Source organism: Phaseolus vulgaris, chromosome 2 (genome assembly GCF_051622355.1).
Source record: "Phaseolus vulgaris cultivar YP4 chromosome 2, ASM5162235v1, whole genome shotgun sequence".
NCBI lineage: Eukaryota > Viridiplantae > Streptophyta > Magnoliopsida > Fabales > Fabaceae > Phaseolus > Phaseolus vulgaris.
This window is the reverse complement of record NC_143499.1, coordinates 48,825,304-48,851,509: the sequence shown is the minus strand read 5'-3', so window position 1 is coordinate 48,851,509 and position 26,206 is coordinate 48,825,304. Positions and strand designations below refer to the sequence as shown.

At 32.2% G+C, this 26,206-nt stretch overlaps 3 protein-coding genes and 1 non-coding gene across 8 annotated transcripts; 2 read left to right on the top strand and 2 right to left on the bottom strand.

Annotated features, from left to right (window-relative positions):
* Positions 1 to 708: 708 nt before the first annotated feature.
* Positions 709 to 1,436, bottom strand: LOC137809831 (uncharacterized). Its single transcript, XR_016519054.1, has 2 exons — positions 1,024 to 1,436; positions 709 to 954 (listed from the first exon to the last, which is right to left on the bottom strand). It is a non-coding gene; the product is annotated as an uncharacterized LOC137809831 (transcript).
* A 6,551-nt stretch (positions 1,437 to 7,987) lies between these two features.
* On the top strand, positions 7,988 to 14,627 carry LOC137812914 (synaptotagmin-4). 2 transcript variants are annotated; one of them, XM_068615167.2, is made up of 15 exons: positions 7,988 to 8,124; positions 8,200 to 8,476; positions 8,938 to 9,012; positions 9,096 to 9,203; positions 9,560 to 9,592; positions 9,672 to 9,761; positions 10,229 to 10,345; positions 10,502 to 10,639; positions 10,795 to 11,214; positions 11,352 to 11,486; positions 12,100 to 12,318; positions 12,453 to 12,743; positions 12,920 to 13,045; positions 13,347 to 13,652; positions 14,155 to 14,627. In XM_068615167.2, the coding sequence occupies exons 2-15, from the start codon at positions 8,270 to 8,272 to the stop codon at positions 14,380 to 14,382; spliced, it is 2,493 nt and encodes an 830-aa protein (XP_068471268.2). In that variant the 5' UTR covers positions 7,988 to 8,124; positions 8,200 to 8,269; the 3' UTR covers positions 14,383 to 14,627. The 2 variants fall into 2 exon arrangements, with proteins under 2 accessions (XP_068471268.2, XP_090155351.1); XM_090299225.1 differs by having other exon boundaries at positions 7,995 to 8,124; positions 9,672 to 9,756.
* A 705-nt stretch (positions 14,628 to 15,332) lies between these two features.
* Positions 15,333 to 20,608, top strand: LOC137812913 (CRM-domain containing factor CFM3A, chloroplastic/mitochondrial). 4 transcript variants are annotated; one of them, XM_090299222.1, is made up of 9 exons: positions 15,333 to 16,183; positions 16,622 to 17,042; positions 17,122 to 17,252; positions 17,882 to 18,226; positions 18,943 to 19,099; positions 19,179 to 19,471; positions 19,560 to 19,619; positions 19,908 to 20,093; positions 20,267 to 20,608. In XM_090299222.1, the coding sequence occupies exons 1-8, from the start codon at positions 15,542 to 15,544 to the stop codon at positions 19,995 to 19,997; spliced, it is 2,139 nt and encodes a 712-aa protein (XP_090155348.1). In that variant the 5' UTR covers positions 15,333 to 15,541; the 3' UTR covers positions 19,998 to 20,093; positions 20,267 to 20,608. The 4 variants fall into 4 exon arrangements, with proteins under 4 accessions (XP_090155348.1, XP_090155350.1, XP_090155349.1 ...); XM_090299224.1 differs by having other exon boundaries at positions 15,339 to 16,183; positions 20,264 to 20,608; XM_090299223.1 differs by having other exon boundaries at positions 15,339 to 16,183; positions 20,261 to 20,608.
* Positions 20,609 to 22,358: 1,750 nt separating this feature from the next.
* Positions 22,359 to 25,496, bottom strand: LOC137812912 (NAC domain-containing protein JA2). The gene is made up of 3 exons (XM_068615165.2): positions 24,933 to 25,496; positions 24,057 to 24,322; positions 22,359 to 23,238 (listed from the first exon to the last, which is right to left on the bottom strand). Exons 1-3 carry the CDS (start codon positions 25,084 to 25,086, stop codon positions 22,705 to 22,707), a joined length of 954 nt encoding a protein of 317 aa, XP_068471266.2. The 5' UTR covers positions 25,087 to 25,496; the 3' UTR covers positions 22,359 to 22,704.
* Positions 25,497 to 26,206: the final 710 nt, after the last annotated feature.

The window sequence follows — 26,206 nt, the reverse complement described above, 5'->3', positions numbered from 1 at the left end:
CAGAACTTATTGTATTTTTCATTTGGTGTTATTAAAAAAATCCTTTAATGTGGAACATTGATAATAAAAAATTATTATTAATTGAAAATTGTATATTAAAAAGTCATATAAGTCTTACATTTTTTTCTTAATTAAAAAAAACTAATAAATTTTATTATGAACTATATTAAAAAAAATTACGTTGTTAAACATTATATTTAAAAGAAAAGTAATTAGAAAAGTTTATTAACGGTAAACACCCGTACTTGTCGTTAATGTCCAGTTTATTGTGTTAAAACACATAAAATTCAATAACATCTCAGAGTCACAAATTTTAATATAGATAAATATTATTTAATTTCGCAACCAAAATTTAACATATTGATATTATTAATATAAGATATAAAGATAACAAACATCCAATTTTCTACTCACACGTATCCAACACCAATAAAATAATTTTTTTATTTTAAAGATTAATCAACTAGCAATGTAAATATTTTTTTTATTAGGTGTCAAAATGAAAACTGAAAGCTAGTTAAAAGGTCAATCCACTATTAACATGGACAATAAATTTGAAGTGAAATTAAATAGAATAACAAATAAATAAAGATATTTATTCTCCATAAAGATATTTCAGAGTTAATCTATACACAAACAAATCAATGTACATCCATCTAATATCTTTGTTTATTAATCTAATAATCTAATATCTTTGTTTATTAATCTAATATGTATGCTTATTAATTTATTAATCTAATATCTTTGTTTATTAATCTAATACTTTAAAATAAGGAGAAAGAATCCCTTATTATTTGAAAATTAATTAATTAATTAATTCATTAATAAATAGCACCGAAGAAACTAACCTGTTCACGTGGATCCATACTGAAGCTCCTCATAACGATAACAATGGATCGGCGAAGTGCATCAACGGTTGATTGGGATTGGCGTTCAAGAACTCAGATCCGAACACTGCAAAATTCGTGACATAATCAGGCATCAGCGAAGACTCCAACGTCATGAAACTGGACTTCACCTCACCCACGCTGTTGCAGCTATCCTCCTCCTCCGTAATCACCGACGCCGCCGTCTCCTCGTTCTCCTCCAACTCACCGAGTAACGATGGCGTTGCCGGTTCGAAGGCATCGGCATCGCCAGTATCGTCGAGATCGGAGTGATGGATTCCGGTGAGCTTCTGGACGAGCTCCATGAAGTGACGCGCGTGCGTCTGAATGATCCTAGGCGATTGCGTGTATATAATTACTGGTTCCTTGTGCTGAACCTTGCTCACCGGTGATTTCTTGATCCATTGAGATTCCTTGCTGATTTTCAAAGGACCTTGCACCCTCTTTGGAGTCATCGATACTTAACTTAATTTTGCTATATGATTATGGTAATTCAATAGTTGAAATGTGCTTGGTTAAATGATGAAATGATTGGAGCTAAATTGGGATGAAAATTCAAAACAAGTATGCAAGTGTATTTATAGGTTAGTTGAAACATGAGGTGGCACCGTTGGTTTTGAGGAAAAACGGAAAAATCTCAATGCGACACGTGTGAGTTCTGTTCTATGGATTCTTCTCTTTTTCCATAAATTGTTAGTTAGTGAGAGATGTTACTAATGAGATATTGGAGATTCTAACAATGTTCTTCCAGAACATTCTTCTTGCTTGTTACTACTTACTGCTTCTTCTTATTCCGTCAAATTAATTAGTACGGATGTTAAACCTTTTGCTTTACAACACTATTTTAAATCACAAAATTCAGTTGAAAGATCTGTTCTATATTAATATAATTTTTTTTTTCTATTAATATAGAGGAATTCAGTTTATATTTTGCTAACACCAACACAGACGTTCTGATGTCGTATATCTGTATTTTTTTTATTGATATAATATATATATATATATATATATATATATCTTTAATATTTAAATAATTTATATTTATATTTTTTAAAAAATAAATCAAATAATAAAAAGAGATAACAATTAAATCAAATGATAAGAATGAATAACAACTAAACTAAATGATAAAAAAAAATAAAAATTATAATAATTTTAAGAAAGATGAAGATAAATTATTTCAAATAATAAGAATTATTCTACGTTTAATAAATTGTTTCACGTTTAATAAACCGTTCAATGTTTAATAAACGGTTCGTTTAATAAACTGTTCAAAACGTTTAATAAACTGTTCAAAATGTTTAATATACGATTTCGTTTCACATAAACTAACTTCACATCTAAAATTTAAAATTGATAACGGTTTTTAAAAGTAGAAAAATAAAACAGTTTTTAAATAATTATAAAAATAATTAATTATTTAATAAATACTTAAAAAATAAGAAATAAATGAAATATCTAAAATAAAATAATAAAATAAAATCTTAATAAAAATAAAATAAAAACAAATTTGTATACACAAAAACAGTTATAATAGAAAATTCTATATAAATTATTTTCAAAATATTTTATCATCACCTAAAAAATATTCGGATAAAGCGTTTTTATCATGGATTATTGAAAAATTAAATTCAGTATTAACATCTCTTTCAGTTAAGTAAAAAAAAAAAGTATTTAATAAACTGAATATGTTTTGTTACTGGGTATTATTTATTAAAGAGAGTACATGATTTGCTTAAACTTGGAAAAATCTTCCACAATTGAAGTTTCATTCGGTATCGAACTTCAATTACAACTATCTTCATCAAACCTACCCATCTTCGGTTATATATCATATGACAATGATATACATTTGAAAACACCTAAAAAAAATATTATTTTATCTCAAATATACATTATTCACATCAAATATATACATATAACTATTCCAATTTTTTATTCTATTCAAATTTAACAAGACATTACTTATCTAATCCGCCTCCTTAATTTTTTCACTATGATAAACAAATTAAATTTCCTTTCAATCCATAATATTTCAACACCAATGAAAACTCGATAATGATTCTTGTTTCTTTCTTGTTAATTGAGAATAATTATCATAAATTAGTGTGATTTATGTAAATATCCTTACGATCACCACCTCTTATCAATGAAAGATTCAAAGTGTGATTTATGACAAAAGATTTCTTGTTAATCTTAATAATATGATGATTTATTGACAAAAGTCTTTCATCACCACCTCTTATCATTCTATGTACGAAACATAGAATTGATGTAATCAAATGATGTTTTTTTTTTACTTCACAGTACAATGCAATTTTAATAACTAAATTTATTTTATGAAAAACGGATTTAGCTGTTGACGTTTGAAATTATGTGTGCAATAGATTTTTGTAAGATGATGATTTTCGTCCTTGGAAGAGGATATTTGAAGCAGGAGGATATGAGGACATGAGATTATTTCATAAAATTAATAATGTTTTGGGAGGAATTATAAGATATTTGAATTATTGCCATGATGTTCTGGTGTGATTTTTCCTGCTGTTACTTCTGCTAGAACCTACCGAATTACAAACTACGCTATCAACAAATAATACAAAGTAACTTCGGTTTCAAAAATCATGTTAATGGATTTCATAATATCTATCACATATTCTCTTTAATAATGTGGACCCTCGTATTTGAAAGTAATTAATATCTCACCTTTATAGAGATTTTATTTTTATTTACTGACACCTAAATCTTAAATTTGAAGTGACTTGTATTTATATATATTTTAAATAAACTATTTGATACGAGTACAATTATAGGTTGTTTCCATAATAGCACATAAATTGGGTAGTTTGGCTGAGATATCACTCGCATTTATATGTCACATGCTTTTGTCAGCTTTATTTTAATATAAAATGATAATTTTGTTTTACTTAAAATATAAAAGAAACAATTATTTTAGTCAACAAAATTAACCTTTTTTCTTTGTAATGTGTTGTTCTGAAGTAATTAGAAAGTTAGGATATAAGAAATTTGTAAGTTAGGATATAAGAAATTTGTATGTAAAAATATGGAAGAAGAAAAAATGTTTTTATTTTTTTATGTGTATTTACATCTCACTTCAAGGATATCCTAGTGTAAGAAGTTTTTTTTTCAAATTACAATCTAATTAGGTAAGATCTACTAATCATAAAATTCTATCATTATTAAATTAATTGCATATAATTAGGTAAGATCTACTAATTGCATATTGCGTATAATTTGATAATAATTATTTTCTAAATACTCCCCTCAAGTTGGTAGGCGAATATCATGAAGCCAACTTGTGTCGTTTAATTATCATTGAGCTTAATTTCTGTTTTTCTTTTTACTTCCATGAAATAATAGAAGAACCAAGAAAAATGCAATATCAATGAAACTGAAAACAATTGCGTTTCCGTGGAGTCTGTATATATTGACTTAGGGTCCTATGTCAGCCGTGAGGTATATTAGTCGTCCCACGAGTCGCCTGTATTTGACTGATCCTTTAATAACTCCTTTAATAACTCTCCATCGTATGGTCTGGTGTGATGAGTTTTAGGTATTGCTCTATTGAAAATTTGTTTGGACAAACACCTCCCATATCCTGCAAAATATCAAGAGCATATTTTGTTTAGGACATGTAAATACCAGCTTTGGTACGGAAATTCAATCCCTAGAAAATATTTGAAGTCTCCAAGATCTTTAATGCGAAATTGTTGTAATAAACCGTGTGTCAAAAGAATATCATCTACATAAATCAAGAGGATAAATCAAAAGGGCAGTAAATGATGAGTTATTATGTCTTGTGAATAGAGATGTTCGGGATGCCTGTTGAGACCATAAAGGGATTTGTTTAGTCGACATAGAATGTTCTCCCCTCGATGATGCCCGGGTGGCAAGTCCATGTAAGAAGGCGTTTTGCACATCTAGCTGGTGAGTAAACCAATTTCTGCTGCAATGGTGAGGAGACACCTCAAAGTTGTTAATTCTGCTGTTGGTTAAAAAGTTTCATAATAGTCGACACCTTGAATCTGAGTGTACCCTTTGCAACAAGGCGCGCCTTATATCTATGGACCCGGTCATCTGAGTTGTACTTTATTTTATAGAACCATTTGCATCCGATGAGTTTCTGCCCAACAGGTAACGGTGTCAAGGTCCACGTTTGATTTAGTTGCAAGGTGGAAAGCTCTTCGTCCATTGCTTTTTGCCAATTTGGATCAATAATAGCTTGAGCATAAGTGTGAGGTTCTTTGGTGACTGTGATGTTAGCAAGATATGCACAACAATTTAGTGAACTGATTATCTTACGAACATGAGATTTAAATTAAAAAAAACATTTTTGAGAGTGATGTTGTCATTGAATTTAATTGTGCCCGTAGATGAGATGAGCGCAGTTGAGCCTATGACAAATTAACATTTGGAATAAATGATAATGAAGTGTGTGTGAAAAGTTGTGAATCAGATGAAAAATGATTAGTCGCTCCGCTATCCAAAATCCATGATTTCGTAAAAGCAGAATTAATAGACGAGTTACTACTATGCGCTATTCATGGTGCAACCGTAAAAAATACTTTATTTGAAGATGGTGATGGTGCAAATACATTTCGTGCTTTTAACCCAACCCAAGCTGAAGAAACTTATTCAATGGTTACTGCTAATCGCTTTTGGTCCCAAATCTCTGGGGTTGCTTTTTCCAATAAACGTTGGTTACATTTCTTTATGTTATTTGTACCAGTAACTGGTTTATGGATGAGTGCTCTTGGGGTAGTCGGTTTGGCCCTGAACTTATGTGCTTATGATTTCGTTTCTCAAGAAATCCGCGCAGCGGAAGATCCTGAATTTGAGACTTTCTACACCAAAAATATTCTCTTAAACGAAGGTATTCGTGCGTGGATGGCAACTCAAGATCAGCCTCATGAAAACCTTATATTCCCTGAGGAGGTTCTACCACGTGGAAACGCTCTTTAATGGAACTTTAGCTTTAACTGGTCGTGACCAGGAAAGCTAAGTGGGCCGGGAATGCCCGACTTATCAATTTATTCGGTAAACTATTAGGGGCCCATGTAGCCCATGCTGGATTAATAGTATTCTGGGCCGGAGCAATGAACCTTTTTGAAGTGGCTCATTTCGTACCCGAGAAGCCCATGTATGAACAAGGTTTAATTTTGCTTCCCCATCTAGCTACTCTAGGTTGGGGAGTAGGTCCTGGAGGGGAAGTTATAGACACCTTTCCATACTTTGTGTCTGGAGTACTTCACTTAATTTCCTCTGCAGTATTGGGCTTTGGCGGTATTTATCATGCACTTCTGGGACCTGAGACTCTTGAAGAATCTTTTCCCTTCTACCGCCGTTATTGTTGAACGAGTAAATACATGTGTAGGAAATATATACTAGGGTAGGGAGTTTCTCTATCCAAATTACAATATAATTAGGATCACTAATCATGGATTCTATCATTATTAAATTAATTGTATATAATTGAATACAATAATTACGTATAATTTGATAATTATTATTTCTTTAATATATTGTATAATAAAAAAAAAGTTGAATTACTATATATAATGGTTAATAATATTTGTTTAGAAATAGTAAAAATTGATTAAATAAAAAATATATGCCTATTGTAAACCACATATCCCATTGACTGATAATTGACTTTGTTTTCATCTCCATTCCTTATCTTCCAGGTACATGCATTTATTTCTGTACTTTTTTTTTTTTTTTTTTTTCATTCATTTCAACACAGTTTTTAAAAATTACCATAATATCATCTCCATATGAAAACAGGAAGTTTAATTATCAAAATGATGAATTTAATAATTCATGATGGGAAAGGAAAAACATATATCTTAGTATAATGCTTATATGTACCAACACGTACTTATAAATTAATGGTTAAGAGGATAGCTATAAATTTTCTCTAACATAGTATAATTATTTTATTCTCTAAATATATTAGATATCACACATGAAAAATAGATAAAAATATTATATAATATATAAGCGAATCCAAACTATCTTATGAAATTAAGTCAGACTTAAATTTCCTTCTTAATATGTTATGAGAGTCTTTTAAAGAAAGAGTTTGTTTGACTTATCAATTATAAATATATAATTTTAGATACAAATTAGTAGTTTTGAAAAATTTGCATTGAACATTACATATCAATTAGAAATAAAGACATTTCAGAGTAGATAGAAGTTATGAAATTGAGTTAGATTTGAAATTTATTTTTATTTCAATAAAATATATATGAAATTATTTAATTACGTCCTATTATTAAGTTTTATTGGACTATTTTATCATTAAAATATTATTTTTAAAATTAAATTAATAATAAATTACGAATTATTTCATTATTAGAATATCACATATTATTTTTTTTTAAACTAAACTAAAGTTTTCATTATTTAAAAAACTATATTCACACCACCTCACATATTTAATAACTATATATTAGTTATTCAAACTAAAATTATAATTTCAAATTAATTTATATTAAATGGAAGGCGCAAACCAAACACTCCACATGTTATTTTCTTGTGACTTGACACTGCATATTAAACAAATTATTTATTTAAACACGTGTCATTCAATATTTTAATTTAACCATACAAAACAAATATTTTTATTATTCGTGATTATGAGTTTATTTTAAGAAGTAAATTTTAAAATTAAAAAATCAACATATAAGCTAAATTATTTTATTCACTTATATATTGCATATTATAAAATGTGTTTATGTTTATAAGATATGACATCTCAGATATTAAAATAGATTTTAAATAATTTTATACTTTATTAAAAAAAGTGATTTTTTAGTCTAATTCACTAAAAAATAATAAAATATTTTTATGTATAGTAAAAATTATGTACTTATTTACGTTTGAATAATTTCTAAGCTTTAAACTAGGCTTTATTTTTATTATTGACATTAAATACTAAATTTGAAGTGACATATATATATATATATATTCCATTTTGGTGGGTTAATAAAAGTTTGATTACAAATAATAAAAAATTGATTAAAAAAAAATATTTTGTTCCGAAGAAATGCTTTTGTATAAAAAGAACAACTCCAAACCACATTTGATCTTGAAAAAGGTCAACAATTATGACGATTGATTTTCTTTTCCACTCTACTCTTCTTCTCTTCCACAAAGTGCCAATTCCATTTTCTTAGTTTTCTCATATTCCTCCGTTCTCTCACAAATCTTCCAGGTATATGCATTTCTTCCTGTGCTCTCTTTCCTTTTCACTTTCTGCTTCCTTCATCCCAACACTGTGTTTTCTCAGAACCACCACAAGTAGCTGCCAAGATCATCTCCAAGAAACACAGAAACTTCCTTTTATTTCCCTCACTGCCATGAGTAGTAGCAAGAGAAGATTCAATTCTGTTCATCTTCAAGAGGCTGCAGAGGACTTGTTAAACCATGTGGTGAAGGTGAAGGAGAACATGGGTTGGATTTCACTCCTCTTTCCACTCATTTTCATTGCTTGGGCTATTCACACATGGCTATTTTCTTTCTCCAATTGGCTTTCCCTTGCCCTTGCTCTGTGGGCTTCTATGCAAGTACGCAATTCTTCTCTCTCTTTTTTCATCCTTTTGCTTCGAATTCCTCTGAAAATAGTTTTTCACGTTTAGTATTTCATTGTCCATGAGAAAAATACAAAAATTGTATCAAATCAATGAGTTAGTAAGAAGATTCGTAGATAAGCATAGCCATGTATTGTGTATTGGTTGGGGCTTTGTTGAATTTGAAAAGTCATTGAACCAATTAGTCTTGGTTCTGTGGTTATCTCGAAAAAGAATATTCTTTGCCACACAACAATGCCATGTTTACCTGCTAGAAGCTCTATGTATGGGTCTGGTAGTATCCAGCAGGGTGTAATTGTTTTTGGTTCTGTATACGGGTTGAGATATCCCTGAAGTATTTTTTTAATTTTATTTATCCATTGCTGATGAAAAAAAAACCAATGCCTTGTTCTCCTTTTCTGTGACGGTGGCAATTACACAACTCCTTTTTTTCGCAGTATGGGAAGTATCAGCGCAAGCTACTGGAGGAAGACTTGAATAAGAAATGGAATCGGATCCTACTCAACACCTCGGTACCTTCTTCATTGCAACTTTCCCTTTCACATTCTCAATGAATGATCTTCATGAAGCTTACTTCAACTTCCTGTACTTGTAGCCAGTGACACCGTTGGAGCACTGCGACTGGTTGAATCTGCTATTGACGCAAATATGGTCCAACTATTTTAATCCCAAGTTCTCAAGAAGCTTGTCAGCCATAGTTGAAGTAAAGTTTCCTCACCTCCCAATTAATGCATTGATGTAATTTTACTTTTTTATTCAACATTTAAAATTTATAATAAGCTTTCCCTCATTTAGATTGGACTGCATATATTTTCTTCCATCCATTTCTAAATTTGATCACTTAGATGATTATATTCTGCTTCATTTTGATTTTTCGGCATATGAGTAAATTGCTTTATTATCCTTAAGATCTGCAATTATGCCTATAGAAGTCTATTGCATCGGAATTTGCACCATAAGATCTGCAATTATGCTTAGAGAGTACTGTATTGGAGATCTGCAATGTTACTGTTGTATTGGAATTAATTTATTAACTTTTGTCTTTCTTTTGTGTCTCAGAAACGTTTGAAGCTCCGAAAACCAAGATTTATAGTAAGTAACAATCATTTCCATCTATGGGAGAGTTTCAACTTGGAAGATGTGTACTGAACTAAAATAATCCTTCCTTCAGGAAAAAGTTGAGGTGCAAGACTTTTCACTTGGATCATGCCCTCCAAGTTTGGGTCTTCAAGGGATGCGATGGTCAACCTCTGGTGGTCAGGTTTTAGTTTGCATCAGATTTCAGATATCACTTCTATACAGCTTTTTTAACATTTAATTAAGTTTGCATCACCACCACTACTTCCACTACAATCTTTGTTACTCTTGGTAGACTTCTTGTTGAACTGCTTCTGTTGTGTGATCTCTAATATGCTTAACTGTGTGTGTGAGAAAAATATTAAATTATCACAGTTCTAGGACGTTGAACCTAGATTTCATGTTTAACTTGGAACATCCCTTCTTACGACACATCAATTTTCTAAGAAGTTGACACTATAAATATTTAAAAATGCAGCGGAGCAAAAGTCCAACTAAGTAACTACATGTGAAATTCCTATTTTCTATTACACTTGCTTTGTTGATTCAAGTTCCAGTTTATGATTCCTGCTGTACTATGAGTATAAATGTTGATGCACGTCCACATGTGAGATTTCAATGCGGACTTCTGTTGTTATTTGATTTTGACAGCGAGTCCTGAAATTGAGTTTTGATTGGGATACAAGCGAGATGAACATTTTGATGCTTGCTAAGCTTTCCGTTGGAGCTGCCAAAATTGTGATTAACAATCTTCATATCAAGGGTGAGGTATGTAAAAATAACTTCGTACTGCATTTATCCTTCTCTGACATGAAATGAAACAGAATGGTAGAAATTTAAGCAGCGGATGTGAAAATGAATTACGAGGTTAGAATTGGCACTTTTCTTTTCACAGTCTAATAATCAATTACTTATTTTTGGCAGCTTTTGGTGACTCCAATTCTAGATGGAAATGCACTTTTGTATTCATTTTCATCCACACCTGAGGTGAGAATAGGAATTGCCTTTGGAAGCGGAGCAAGCCAATCAGCCACTGAGTTGCCCGGGGTTTCTCCATGGCTGGTGTGTGAAGCTAATTTGTCAAAATTTAGTAAAAGCTTATTATATCTTTCATTTCTATAGCTATGTGAAGCAAGTGGATTAGGAAATGAAATCTCATGGTTTGCCTCACATGCTACGTTTAGAGTTGAAGTTTCTTTTTCTAACTCTCTATACAGGATAAACTTTTTACTGATACATTGGTTAAAACCATGGTGGAACCTCGACGCCGTTGTTTCAGTTTGCCTGTGGTTAATTTGAGGAAAACTGCTGTTGGAGGCATGATATATGTGTCAGTGATTTCAGCAAACAAACTTTCTTGGAGTTGCTTCAAGAGTAGCCGATCTTTGAGGCAACAGAATAGCACAGTCAGTGGATTTTCAGAAACAAACCTGGATGACAAGGACCTACAGACATTTGTAGAGGTTGAGGTGGAGGAATTGACCAGGAGGACGGGTCATAGTCATGGTTCAAATCCAACATGGGATACAACATTTAATATGGTTTTACATGATAATACAGGAATTGTTCGCTTCAATCTTTACGAGTGTCCCTCTAGCGGTGTAAAGTGTGACCACCTAGCAAGTTGTGAAATCAAGGTACTGTCTTATATGTTCTCCCTTTTGAGGTAGCCATATATTAATTATATATTTATTTATTACTAGCCTTTTCTTTAATCTCTGTGTTAACTGCTTATCATCTACAATTCTAGGCTAACTTTTTTTTGGTCTTTAAGATGAGGCATGTTGAAGATGATTCAACAATAATGTGGGCAATAGGACCTGACTCTAGTGCAATAGCGAAACATGCAAAGTTTTGTGGAGATGAAGTTGAAATGGTTGTCCCATTTGAGGGCACCAACTCAGCAGAGGTACAATATTTATGACCCCTGTAATAATTAGTTCCTTCTCTTCTGTCAAACTTTGCTCTATGATAGACTCAATTTGGTTATATTGCATTAGCAGTGTTTGATTTTCATCTAGCCAGAGCTTACAAAGCCATTCTTCTTTCCTAATTAAAATGTCTATGTGCTGCTTAAGTACTAGAATTTTTTTTTAATCTGATTGCATGACTTAACTATTCTATATTTATTTATGTAATCACATACAGAGGACATGATTAAACTCCTTGTTACACAGACTCTGGTCAGGTATCATGTCAATTACCAATTTATTAAAAACTCAACCTAATTAGGTTAAAAAGCTCATGAATTGTTTATATCTTGCAATTATCATTAGTCCACATCATTTAAAATGCACGAGGGGATGAAGTTTCATATCGACAGTTTTTATGGAGTAAAACTTGCAGTTGCTCTAGCATTCTTTACATCTTATGTTGATTGGATTTATTGTATCAAGTTCATTATTGTCTGACTGTTTTCTTCATGAAAGAGCTACCCATCAAAATGTCTTTACAACTACATTGTTGCACTTAAAATGAAAGTTGTTTTACATTTCTGAATCACTCTTTAATCCATTTTTTAGTTAAAGGTGAAGATTGTAGTAAAAGAGTGGCAGTTTTCTGATGGTTCACATAGCTTGAACAACCTCCGTGCTAATTCTCAGCGATCACTTATTGGATCATCAACTCTTCTGTCTAAAACTGGAAGGAAACTTAAGATAACAATTGTAGAAGCAAAGGGTCTCGTTACAAAAGACAAATCTGGAAAAGTTAGCCCATACGTTAAATTGCAATATGGAAAGGTCAGTGACACTGGTTTTGTCTACTGGATTCTGAATACTAATTGATTAAGTGAGATCTCTGACACATAAAGATAACCTACGCAATGTATGTTCATAACAACACTATCTAATCCTGTTGTTGATTATCTTTTTAGGTTGGTAAGAGAACAAAGGTTGCTCCTTCTACTACTAGTACTACTACTACAAATCCTGTCTGGAATGAATCATTTGATTTTGATGAGAATGATGGTGATGAATACCTAAATGTAAAATGCTTCAGTGAAGAAATTTTTGGAGATGAAAATATTGGTACTGCCAATGTAAATTTGGAAGGACTGGGGGACGGGTCAACCAAGGATGAATGGATCCCTCTTGAAGGAGTGAGTTCTGGTGAATTAAGACTTAAAATTGAAGTAGTTAGGGTGCAGGACCAAGAAGGATCAAGGGTAAGTTTCTTCAACAGGAAATTAGCAATTCTTTTGAACAAATTGTAAAGCAAAGGATGTACAAAGCTAATAATTTGTCTGTCTATTCTCACTTCAGTTATTTACCCATGCGGAGTTTTCTCTGGCCGTGTTTTCTTTGCAAGCTCTAGCATATACTAATCCTTTTATATACACAGGGGTCAGCCAATGGTTGGATAGAACTTGTTGTAATTGAAGCAAGAGATCTTATTGCTGCCGATCTTCGAGGGACAAGTGATCCTTATGTGAGGGTGAACTATGGAAATTTGAAGCGGAGGACAAAGGTTAGAATATTGATGATGGTTATGACCGTAGTTTCTTGTGCATGAATTGAATACAGATGATGGCACAATTATGATTATAAATTTCTAATCTTGTCTTTTGCATTTTCATTCGGCTGCCATTAATTGATGATTATATTTGTGGTAAAAGACTAATAATAAGGGCAAAATTATACCATCTCAATTTTTTTAAAATACTATTCAGAGGGGAATCTTTGGTCTTTTCATTTTTCCGTTGCACTTGCATGTTCTTGATGTTTCACTCTTGCAAGGCTTGATTACTTTCTGCGTGTGGATGTGGCAGGTTATACACAAAACTCTCAACCCTCGTTGGAACCAAACCTTAGAGTTCCTTGACAATGGCAGTCCCCTGACCATGCATGTTAGGGACCACAATGCTTTATTACCCACATCAAGTATAGGGGAGTGTGTTGTAGAATATCAAAGGTTGCCTCCAAACCAGATGTCTGACAAATGGATACCTCTCCAAGGGGTAAAAAGTGGCGAGATACACATCCAAATTACAAGAAAAGTTCCAGAGATGCAAACAAGAAGTTCTCTAGACTCTCAACCATCTTCGTTAAGTAAATCACACCAAATTCCTACCCAGGTCAGGCCATCCTACAACCAGAAAACACTTATTTTTACATAGATGTTAATATTACTTTTTCTGCTCTGAGAATGAAGTAATGGTTGCCTTGAAAGGCAATGCATATCTATTACAATTTCACAATCTAACCCTTGTTTGTCCATATTCAGTAAGTAAAGACGTGTCTGAGGTTGAGTTTCATTTGTCTTAAATCAGTTCTCCATGTGGATATCCCACACATTTGCTTCCAAGAATTTTAAGCTAGATTAAGAACTGTTGTTGGTTGATCTATATGTTATTGCTTGGCTCACTCCTTTCATTGCTAATTGGAAATCATTTCCGCCAATGTATGAATAGTTTGCAGGAGGTCTTAAGTTCAAATCTCGTTAGTTTTGTACACACAAAATCTATGGAGAAAACTGAATTTCTATTCATTCGTTTTCTTTTGTATAGAATATGGTCATTCTCATTCTCATTTGACTGGTCTATTCTAACAAACTATTGAAATTGAACACTTTATCAGATGAGAGAGATGTTGAAAAAGTTTCGATCATTAATAGAGGATGGAAATCTTGAAGGACTGACAACAACTTTGAGCGAGTTAGAAAGTCTAGAGGATACAATGGAAGGGTACGTAGCACAGCTGGAGACCGAGCAAATGCTTCTTCTGAGCAAAATAAAAGATCTGGGTCAGGAGTTCCTCAATTCTTCTTCTTCCCTCTCTAGTAGTCCTTCTCAAAATGCAAATTAATTGATCCTCATCTATCTAAGGTTATCATTAACTGTAGATTCTTTTATTGTTCTCATGTAAAATAGGATCATCACGTACAAACTTAGTACATGTTTATCTAAAAATTCTTGTGTAGTTCCCCGCTACACAGCAACGGTTCTCATGTGTAATTGATCAATAATTTGCAATAAGTTTATGTTTCTCTGCAGTTTGTTCAATTGTAAAACATAAATTGTGAATGCATAACTTCTATCTATCTTGCAATATATTTCACCCATCTTATTTCATTATCCCCTCTTCCTTCCTTGTAAAGTTATACACTGTTGTGATATCACTTGGCGCGCTGAGGTTTTTGAAGGGGAATGAGGATCAAATACCCTTAATCTTTTTGTATTTTTTGTTGCACTGTAACGTTTTCTACATGGGTTGAAATAGAGTATTCAATGGGTTGAAGTACTCAAGTATTTATATAAGTTTTTGGAGGGGAATGAGGATCAAATACCCTTAATCTTTTTGTATTTTTTTTTGCAGTGTAACGTTTTCTACATGGGTTGAAATAGAGTATTCAATGGGTTGAAGTATAAAAAAATTAGGGGTATTTGATCATATATATATATATATATTATCGATAAAAGGATTTGTTTGACGTGTTGATTTAAAATTTAAAATTTAAAATATAAATAATTTTATTTAAAATGTATATGAAATTAAAATTATGATAAATATTAAATTTTAATTTATTGTAATAAAAATGTTAACACAGACGATTTATGCTAGTTATAATAATATGTTTTATTAGTTGATGATGTAAAATATTTTATACTAAAGTACGTATGATTAAACTCTGTTTTTATTTAATTTAAAATTTTACAAGGCAATGAATGTGAAGTATCTGGTCAATCCCTGTTGACTCTAGAGATTTAGAAGAACGAGAAACTTATTTATTAATACAACGAAATTATCAGTTTAATAGCCTTAGGGGTATATATTATAGAACATAGAGAAAGAGATATTAACGGTATAAAATATCTTGAATGTGTTGTACTGTTTGAGTTCCCAGAGAGTCTTGGAATCCAGACATAACCTACAAGAATTGGCGCAGACTTGTAATCTGATCTCGAGTTTCGTTCTTTCCATTGGACAAAAAAGCGAAAATGAAAAGTGATTGCTTTTACTGAAAATGCGTTTGAACCTCACAAATGCTTTACTATCATCACTCCCACTCGCTTTACCCTCTTCCCACGCTCTCTTCGCCTCTTCCAAATTCAAATTCACATTCACACTCGGAATTTGCATTCGCGTTCGCGCTCTCAACACCTTCTCCTCCCTCCAAACCACTCGCCACGACGACCACGACGATTTGTTCGCCCCTATTCCCTCTCCCCGCCACGTTGACAAAGCCTCCAACGCCATCGAGAGAATCGCCCTACGCTTGCGCAACTTAGGGTTAGCCTCTGCCGACCACGCCGACGACGACGATTTCCTCCGCCGCGAATGGCTTCGTCCCGACGAGGCGCTTTTGCCGTGGGACAAGCGAGAAGGGGAAGAGTACGAGGAGCACGAGGAACGGCAGAAGGAGAAGCCAAAGAAGAAGAGTGTTAATGCAGCGACACTGGCGGAGAAAACGCTGGAGGAGGAGGAGCTGCGGCGGTTGCGAACGCTGGGAATGAGTCTTAAGGAGAAGGTCACTATCCCCAAAGCTGGCCTGACCCGAGCCGTGCTCGACAAGATTCATCGTCAGTGGAGCAACTGCGAGTTGGTGAGGCTCAAGTTTCACGAGTTTCTTGCTCAGAACATGAAGTTGGCTCATCAAATTGTCGAGGTTTGTCCTTCACCATACAATCCCTATTTTGTGTTAATAACTAATGTACATGTGTTTGAATGATGAACATTCGCAAAATTGATTTTAAATGAAATTGAGTTTGGTTAAAATTGGTTTTGAAGCGGGCTGATTTACATTTTGATATTTTATTGTAATAGCAAGTTGGTAGTAAAATTCAACATTCTGAATAAGATTTTTTATTTAATGCGAGTCACCTAAAGTTTTTTCAACTTAAAAATTAATTTTAGATTGGAAATCAAATTCTCAACATGAAACCAAACATATGAGCATTTACTTAAAATTACTGTAGTCAATATAATTTTGAATGATTCAATGTGAATCATAACACCTACGTAGGGTTGATGTTGGAAAGGAATTATCATGTTTTTTGTTGAGTGTCGAATAATTTGTGAACTGAATTGTTGTGGCCTTGTGCAGTGTAGAACTAGAGGGTTAGTTATATGGAGGTCGGGGAGTTATATGTGGGTATACCGAGGTAAAAATTACCAAGGGCCGATGCAACCAAATGAAAAGGACGGAGATGATCAAATTCCTGTGGTGGCGGATGGTGATGCAGCGCTGTTGCTGGAAAAGAGTGAGGCAGTTTTCTGGAAGGAGGAGAACATGACTCCAGAAGAAGTGGAGTTTAACAGGATGCTTGATGACTTTGGTCCTCGTTTTGTTGAATGGTGGGGCACCGGAATACTTCCAGTTGATGCTGATTTGCTTGCCCCCACAGTTCCTGGTTACAAGACGCCTCTTAGGCTTCTTCCTGCTGGAATGCGTCCACGACTGACCAACGATGAACTCACGAATATGCGGAAACATTCTAAATCTCTTCCTTGTCACTTTGCCTTAGGTAATGTTTGGCTACTATGCTGTTTTGTTGAATTTGTGTTCCTTTCACTAATATGAATCTTGTGCTGATCTCTATGAAGGGAGAAATAGAAATCTTCAAGGTCTGGCATCTGCTATTCTCAGGCTTTGGGAGAAAAGTTTAGTTGCTAAGATTGGAGTCAAGCGTGGTATTGTGAATACAAACAATGAACTGATGGCTCAGGAGCTGAAGGTTTGTGCTCTGTAATTTCCTATTTGGTGCTAGGTGCTTGTGCAATTGAGAATGTGTAACGAAGAATATATTGTGGGCAAAGTACTGACTGTTGAGTTGAAAATGTGTAATGGGCTGCTGGGCCTGATAAAATAAAAAACTCAATGATTGAATTATTAGAATTAATAGTGCAGTTAATACGTCGGAGGCCCCCTTAAGTCTTCAACACCAAAACTAATACAAGATTTGGTGAATGGAGATATAATACCCAAGAGTTACCAGCACAATTTATAATCTCTTTATGATCTTATCTTTGAGAATTAGTTGGTTTACCTCATGTATCAGCTAGCAAAAATTTCCATCAAGTTTTTCAGCTAGCAAATAAGAAAAAGAAGTGTAATGAAAAACATTGATATACTTGAAGAACTAATAATTTTCTCCAATTGTTGTCTAAACATCATTAACTAGGTAGCGGTGAACTATTTTTATGTTATCATACCAATGAAATATTATATTGAAGATGGAAATCTGTTTTTCTGCATTGAGTGTGTGTTTTAAATGCTAAATTTTATTTACATGGTCAAGTGGTGTATTCTTTTGTTGCTAATTCATGTGTCACCGACTATTTTGTTTTTTCTTTCACTGTGCAGAAATTAACAGGAGGTACTTTACTTCTGCGGAACAAATATTACATTGTAATATATCGTGGGAGGGATTTTGTTCCAACCAGTGTGGCTGCTGTTATTGCTGAAAGACAGGAAATGACAAAACATGTGCAGCATGTTGAGGAGAAGGTGCGGTGCAAAGTTCATGACGTAGCTCCTTCAAGGGAAGATGAATCAAAATCCCAAGCAGGATCATTGGCTGAGTTCTTTGAGGCTCAGGCATGCTGGGGAAGGGATATATCTACTGAAGAACGTGAGAGGATGAGGCAAGAGGTTACCAAAGCCAAGAATGATAAGCTTGCCAAAAAAAATGATTGTAAACTAGCTGTTGTAAGTATCTACTTGTTTTGTGAAGGTTATATGCTTGGGAAAGTAATTGTGTTGTATTGAGAGTGTAGTGCTTGATGGAATCAACTTGGAAGAGTTTGCTTCACACTTTCACTGTGAAGAAGCTTGTTGGAATATTCTGCAGATACCATTAGATTGTTTTTGGGTAATTTATCAGTGGAACTGTTGAGATGTCATAATTTTCTTTGAATCTCTTTTCAATGCAAGATTTTGACTTGTTGGAGTTATATACTGTAACCTACTTTTAGGTTTCCAAAAATTTAGGATGTTGTGTTTTTGCCTTTTAGGGGTTATATTTTAGTGATGAAAGCTTTGAAATGGACCTTTCAATAATTTGGTGCAGAATTTTTTTTTTAAGAAGCCTTGTGATTCAGTTTATAGAGTTCAGCTTGACATCGAGGGCTTTGGAATATTAGAAATGTGGCAATTTCATTGCGTGCATTAGTCTTTAGTAAAAGTGAGCATGTGATCCTTTAAGGGAACCATGAGAAGTGGCACTAAAAAGGGCATACATATTGGTTTGACTTAGGAGGTAGCCCCAGGTTGGAATTCTGAATTTGTGTCAATGTAAATCCTTCAAGTTTCAATTACAATTTTACTTAGTACTGGGTACATGCTTGTCTGCTTGCAGTTTTATAAAATTCAAGTTTAGTTTTAATGTGCTATATTAATATTTAAAACTCTAAATGCATGAACAGGCCCAAGCCAAAAGGCTTACAGCAGAAAAGCTATTAGCGAAAATAGAAGCATCTTTGGTTCCAGTTGGTCCTGATTATGACAAGGAAACAATCACAGATGAAGAACGTGTCATGTTCCGTTCAGTTGGTTTGAGAATGAAGGCATACTTGCCACTTGGTGAGTAACATGTGGCTGTATAAAAGTTTCTTTATTGCAACGATGCACAGTATGAACAGCTGTTTATGATAATCTGCAGGTATACGTGGTGTTTTTGATGGTATCATTGAGAATATGCATTTGCACTGGAGGCATCGAGAACTTGTTAAATTAATAACAAAGCAAAAGACCCTTGCTTTTGTTGAAGACACAGCTAGGTTACTGGAATATGAGAGTGGTGGAATACTAGTAGCAATAGATGAAGTTCCTAAAGGATTTTCTCTTATTTACTATCGTGGAAAGAATTATAGGCGACCTGTGACTCTAAGGCCTAGAAACCTTCTAACAAAGGCAAAGGCATTGCAGCGATCAATAGCCATGCAACGGCATGAGGTTCCAATTATTATTTTTTTTAAATTACAAATATATTTTTCTCATTTTGTATCTATGGTGTATCATTTGATCCTGTATAATTGTGCAGGCTCTGAGTCAGCATGTCACTGAATTGGTGGGAAAAATAGAAAAAATGAAAAAAGAACTTGTAAGTATTCACTTTTCATACATATTCTTTGTAATTTCATTTAATATGAAACAGTAACACCTTCATATAATATTTTCTTGTAATTGTAATTCGGTTTCTTATAAAAGATTTGGATACCAACTTTGGGATCTCATATGGAAAATGCCTAATATGCAGTGAGATTTTTATATTAAATTAATTATCATATGAGAGAGGCTTAAGATGAGGAGGACTGACGAAAAGAAACTAAAATGCAAAAATGGTTTTTGATCAGTGAAAGTTAAATTATCTGCTGGTGGTGTTCTGCAGAGTGAGGATGAATTCTCTGACGGAGATGACAATCGTGGTGATTTCAATGGCGAGGAACACACTGATTACAAGGACGAGGATTCTGAATAGAACTTTGAAATGATGGGTTTATTCTCTATGAAGACAGGTTGACATTTTACAATGAAGTTAGTTCCTCTTGAGTGACTTCTGTCTGCAGCCAGCTAGGTATATATAAACTTTGCTTTCGATCACTTGTAGGTTCATAAATGCAATTTTCATATACGGAATTTTGAAAAATGATCTGATATTTTCTTGTGAGGCTTTTTTGGTTTTGTAAAGTCCACATATTCTTTTCCTTTCAATTAACAGCATAGTGACTTGGGTTAATCAAGAAGCAGGTATACACACAGCAGTTTGAATGGATCTTGTGCATACAAGAATTGAAAATCTGGAGTCGTATTCGTTCAAAGTTCTGGAATTTGACATGCCTACAAAATCCATCGTCAATTCTGTTATGCTCATTCATTCTTCTTAGTGCTAGGTATACCTCAAATATAGCTAGATAAGCTTATATATTTGTAAATTATTGGGTTGTTCAGCTTATTAAATGCTTGTTTGTTTAACAAATATATAAAGTTAAACATATTGTGAGGCTTGTCTGTTTATATGAATCCTGCTCACACTTGACATTGCTAACTCGTTAATAGGGTGTTATATATATAAAAAGGCAATATTGACAAGTGTTTCTGTATATTAGTTAAGAAATTTAAAATAAAAATGTTTAAGTAAAAATATTATGATTAGTTTCTACTGTAATTTTTGATGCACATATTAATTTTAATTGAAAAGTTATTGATTTTTTAACCAATATTAAACAGACACTAATTATAAAGGCAATTTTATTTATTATCTACAATTTTTTTTATCATTTTCAGCATCAATAATTTCATTTTCATGTTAAAAGTATTTTATATTTATAAAATATTTATATTTTACATCAATTACGTTTAAATTTATTAATAATTTTTTTTTTTGAAGGGAATTTGGATAAATAGAAAAATGACTGTTTTTAGTTTAAATTTAGAGATATCTTTTTAATTCCTTAAATTATGAAAGTTTATTTTAATTTTAAATGTACTAAATTATAATTTAAATTTTTAATATTAATTTTGAGGGATTAAAAATGGTGTTAAAAATCTCATTTCAGTCTTCAAAATTTAATGTTAAGAGTTTAAGATTATATTATTTCAATTTTTGGAGATCTAAAAAAAATTTTTATATTAAAATCAAAATTATTTTATATTTAATGTGCTAAAAATATAATTAAAGTTTGACGAGTTTTATTCAAATTAATTTAATTGCTTAAAATATGAAATATTCTGTGCAACTCAGCCAAACTGAGATACATGAATTCAAATTAGTTAAGTTTAGACCATACAATAACTTTCTAGAATTTATTTTAGAAATTCAAATTCTAAATTAGTTAGATAGTAGGCAAAAGATTAGAAATACATCTAGATTTTAAATTCAGATTCAGATTTTAAATACATCTAGAATTTATTCCAAAAAATCAGATTTTAAATTCATGTTCATATCTTCATTTAGAATAACTATCTTCCTAAACTTGCATTTGCAATATATCTTTATTTCGTTATACGATGTCATGTATGTTTTGGAATTATCTAACTAACAACATATATAACGTTCCTCCCAATATAATTGTTATAGTTTGCTATAAGAGTGCTACAAAAATTAATAAAAAAAACTAAGAATTTAAGTTTAATACCACTTTTTTCTCAATACAAATATTCAAAAATCAATTGAATCCCCTCCATTTTTATTTTGTTTAATAAGATTTCAATTTTTTATAAAATAATTCAACAAGTTTTTTTTTCAAGGACAATGATTTGGTAAATATGGTTGAACATATGAAATTATATTTGAAATAGTTGTAGAGTGTATGATATTTGTTTTTATGTATCTATCTAGATTATATTTTTTTACCATTAGATTGAGAGATTTGCTTAACTGTTCATTAATGACTCAGTATTAATGGTCGTCATTTTGACACAATTTTTTTACAACTTTCATAATCATCACATGAATCATATTTCAATTGCTTCATGTCACAAAGAACATCATTCACTTAGTTAAAAAAAAGGGAAATTTATTTTAAAATATTTCAAAATAATAAATATAAGTGTGATGAGTATTTATCGTATAACTCTAACAAGGGATGTTACAAGTTGTCTTTTTCTTTCTACAATTGTTCTAACTTAATTTTAAGCTTTCTTATATAAGAAATATATTACTTTTACATGTTGATGAATAAAAAAATTGTTCATCCACCTATTACCATCTGATGTTCTTATAGAAAGTTTTATTCTCTATTATATATGTTATCTCTTTATATGTATATACACTTCAATGAAACTATAATTTCATTATTTCATCAAGAGAGGAAAATGAATCTAACAGTCCACAGACATATAATAATAAACTAAACTTCATTTGTACATTATTTGGATATTAGTGAAAACTATATAGAGTCTAGGATGCAACTGAACACCCTTGAATGTTCTGCAAGGATTCGTAGCATTTTTTCCTTCACATTTCTCATCCAAGTTAATTCTGTTGCTACAACCACTCACATAGAATAAACTTTCACAACACAGTAATGGTTACAACATCAAGAGTTGAGTCTAGTTTTCTCTTGAAAATGTAGTAATTAACAACTTTTAAGAAAGTGATTCCATTATTCAACTTAGGAATGGAACCATTTTCATCTACACCACAATAATTCACAAGCTAGGTTTACATGATTTACACAGGCACTTCACCAAATGGAGTCCATATTGAATGGTTGCTCCTGCAGCACACAAGATTCTAAAGCTCTGGAAGAAGCTGAGACACTGAGATTTGGAGTGAGATTATCAGTTCCAATATCATTGTGAGGAAACGTTTGAGGAACATATGTTGCAAAGTGATGATCACTGGTTGCAGCTTCTCTTTGATGATGATAAGTACTCCTAAGCTGCAATGCCCTGAGAAGCAGTGAATTGACAGAAAGGTTTGGATTCAGCAGTAACCCAGAAGGCCATGGGAGAGATGGAAGGTCAGTTGCAGAAGGCCAATTCATGGTCAAGTTCATGTTTGTGTTGACATTTATGGGATCACCATTGTTGTAAGTTTGTTGTCCTGCAATAGTAGATGAGTTTGCAATGGTTGCATTGAGATTTGGTAGGTCAGCATCACCAAATTCATTGACCATTGAGGTAGGGGACTCTTCAGATGGTTGGGAAGATGATGTCTGCTGTGCTTTCTTTGGTGCTGAGCTCTTTTGGAACACTCTGCAAATCACCCATTCTTCCTGCAAAATTAACAACTCCAAACTGCATTTAGATCATAGAAAACTATGCATTCACAAGATCAAATCATTGTAGTATAAGATCAAATCATTTTAGTATATATGCCAAGTGTTGAGCAGTTGATCTTAGGTACTTTCTGTATAAGGATTGAAAAAACTTTAAAGTATTTATATAAAGATTGAAAAATATCGGGTTGAAACACTCTTAAAATGTCTCATTTTATTTTATTTATTTTTTTATAAAAAAAATAAAATATTTTTTTTAATAAATGGTCATAAATTATAATTATACTTACATTTTTTCATTTAAAGTAAATAAATTGTAATTTATTTCAATTATATCTTCCAATTTACATAATATATTTTATTTTATTTTATTTTAAAACGAAATAACTACATGTAATGTATTTTAAATAGCTAGCTATATATATGTGTGTTTCTCGTTTTGCAATATATGTCTTATGAATTACTCGCAAAATGATTTCTTCTTCTTAGTCATTCAAAGAAAAAAGAATATAGTTTTCCTAATTTTAATTAATATCCTTAAAAAGCGTTTAATTAATAATTATTTTTCTCTATCAACATTAAGTACAACAAGATATTTGATTGGTAAAATGAATTTGTACTAATTAAATTATTAAAAAATTTCAACCCCTATAATTTATATTTGATATTATCAATGAAACATTCTGCTATCACTCTTGCAAAAATTAATGTATTGACATTTTGCATGTATTTATAATTAAAATGAATGTGATATTATGTGAAAAATCAGTTAATTGAATGAAGGAAAGTAGTTGTGGTGCATGTTAATTACTAACCTTAGAAGATCTATAGGGTTGCTTGTTTTGAAGTCTGTATTCATGCATAACCCAGTTACTTTTCTCACCCCTGGGAGCTCTACCCATGTAAAACACCAAAGTTTTCTTCATCCCTATCAAAACTCCACCACCAAACACCTCCTTATCTTTCCCTGTGGTTTTCCAATACCCTGATTCCGTCGCTCGGTTCGTTCGAAGCCCTGTTGGATATTTCCGATCCTTCAAGCTGAAGAAATACCATTCCTTCTCCCCCATCGAAGCCTTACCTATTTCATATCACAATCATCAATATTTTCATACTTTCTAACTATATAATATTCATCGACTCTTTCAATTCTTATACAAACATTTTCAAAAAGTTTCAATTCATATAGAGATATTTCAAAGATGTCTCAACCCTCATACAAAAACCTGATAAACTTTTAACCTCTTTTTTCTTATCAGCAAAAAGGATTGAATAACAGGAACTACTTAAGGGTGGTTCAACCTTATACATACCTAAAATCAACTTTCAACCTCTACCGACCACGAAACCAATCTACGGTTAGAGATCCTAACAGGATTCTTAACCCAGTGTTTAGTCAAAACAAAACACATGTAATAACCCTTAATACAACCAGAAACCAACCAACAGATGACAAAACCTGCACTAAAAACCAGCATACATGCATGCACTTGAAAACTATACTGATTTACATGCATGGAATATCGTTTATCTGTATACGAAGAAGAAGGAAGAAAGCAAAGGCTTGTGAAATTTACTTGAATAACCTACAAATGATGAAATTGGTCTGAAGAATAAGACATAGCTAGCAAGTTGTGATGAAAATTTATAGACAGAAAGGAAAGCAGGTATGTAATAAAGAGAGATGATACCTGGGAGGTCCCAAGGTTCAGATTTATTGAGATCAACAACTGCTACAACCTTGGACGTGAAGCTAATGTCAGAGACTTTCCTTAATAAATAATATGTGATGAGTTCTTCATCTGTAGGATGGAACCTGAACCCAGGAGGTAGGTTTTCTTCCATTATTCTTAATTGTGAGCCCAATTAATTAACCACCTCCTAATGAAACCCTTCAAGAATATCTACAAGTACGGACAATAATGATGATGATCAAAATTTATAAGCTCTTTGAAATCACGAAGAACACCTCTTATACTTTTCACAACTTCCATCCGTACACACTTTTCATATTATTTATAATAAATACATGCACAGCTAACTCTTTGACAAAGATCAATTCTCACAAAACCATCTACTTTTTTTCTTCCTCTATATTAATTTTAAATAACTATATATTATGTATATCGTGGATTCCAATACTACCACTTTGTGTTTACGCGTATTTACTAACTCAAAGCGAGAATAAATATGAGGTTAAATAGTCCAAATAATCCACCAAAACACACAAAAAAAAGTGTGATATAATGTGTGTGGAAAGGGATGGGAAAATGTGTAGTATTTATTAGGAAGGCTAGTTGCAATAATTTGTGCACGAGGGGGTTGAGTCTATGTTACACCCTAAATGGGATATAGATTTCCGTCTACTATCATCATCTTCAACTACCTTCACCCATTTCTACCCACCAAAACCTTTGCCAAACTTCCTCTATAGTCCAATCACAACGTGTACTTAATTCAAACCACATTCTATTTCATTCTAGATCTTATACCTACATGTATCAAACAGTGCCCAACACCTACCGTTAATTCAAAATTAAAGAAAATTATAAGTATTAGTATGTGATCCTATATTGTTTATTTTCTGCAGTCGTGATTATGCGTGTTGTTTCCGCGTGTGTTTTTCTCATCAATCTGTACGTCCAATAGTTTTATGTCGATAAAAAAAATCCAATGGTTCCACGTCAATTGTTTAGAAGTTGAGGTCGATGACACTTTAAATACATATTTTTCTGTTAATCTACCAGAGTGTCTTTTGTTTCGGTACCAATATACACTACAAGAAAATCATGAAATAAAAATTAATTTTAGAAACAAAAAATAATTAGTTGTGACTAAATTAGAGACTATTTTAGAAACTAAAAAAAATTGGTTTATAAATTAGTTTTTATTATTGTTAAATAGTTTCTAAATTATTATCTAATTAGCTACCAAGGTTTTAACTACTAATTATTTAGATTCTAAA

Bases quoted from the DNA above. Each gene is read 5' to 3' on its own strand.
- LOC137812914 (XM_068615167.2), top strand. From the start codon at position 8,270: ATGAGTAGTAGCAAGAGAAGATTCAATTCTGTTCATCTTCAAGAGGCT. The intron at 9,013-9,095 runs GTACCTTCTTCA...CTGTACTTGTAG, and splicing joins GGATCCTACTCAACACCTCG to CCAGTGACACCGTTGGAGCA. The intron at 9,204-9,559 runs GTAAAGTTTCCT...TTTGTGTCTCAG, and splicing joins GCTTGTCAGCCATAGTTGAA to AAACGTTTGAAGCTCCGAAA.
- LOC137812913 (XM_090299222.1), top strand. From the start codon at position 15,542: ATGCGTTTGAACCTCACAAATGCTTTACTATCATCACTCCCACTCGCT. The intron at 16,184-16,621 runs GTTTGTCCTTCA...GGCCTTGTGCAG, and splicing joins TGGCTCATCAAATTGTCGAG to TGTAGAACTAGAGGGTTAGT. The intron at 19,100-19,178 runs GTGAGTAACATG...GATAATCTGCAG, and splicing joins GAAGGCATACTTGCCACTTG to GTATACGTGGTGTTTTTGAT.
- LOC137812912 (XM_068615165.2), bottom strand. From the start codon at position 25,086: ATGGAAGAAAACCTACCTCCTGGGTTCAGGTTCCATCCTACAGATGAA. The intron at 24,323-24,932 runs GTATCATCTCTC...GATATGAAATAG, and splicing joins TGAACCTTGGGACCTCCCAG to GTAAGGCTTCGATGGGGGAG. The intron at 23,239-24,056 runs GTTAGTAATTAA...TTAATTTTGCAG, and splicing joins AACCCTATAGATCTTCTAAG to GAAGAATGGGTGATTTGCAG.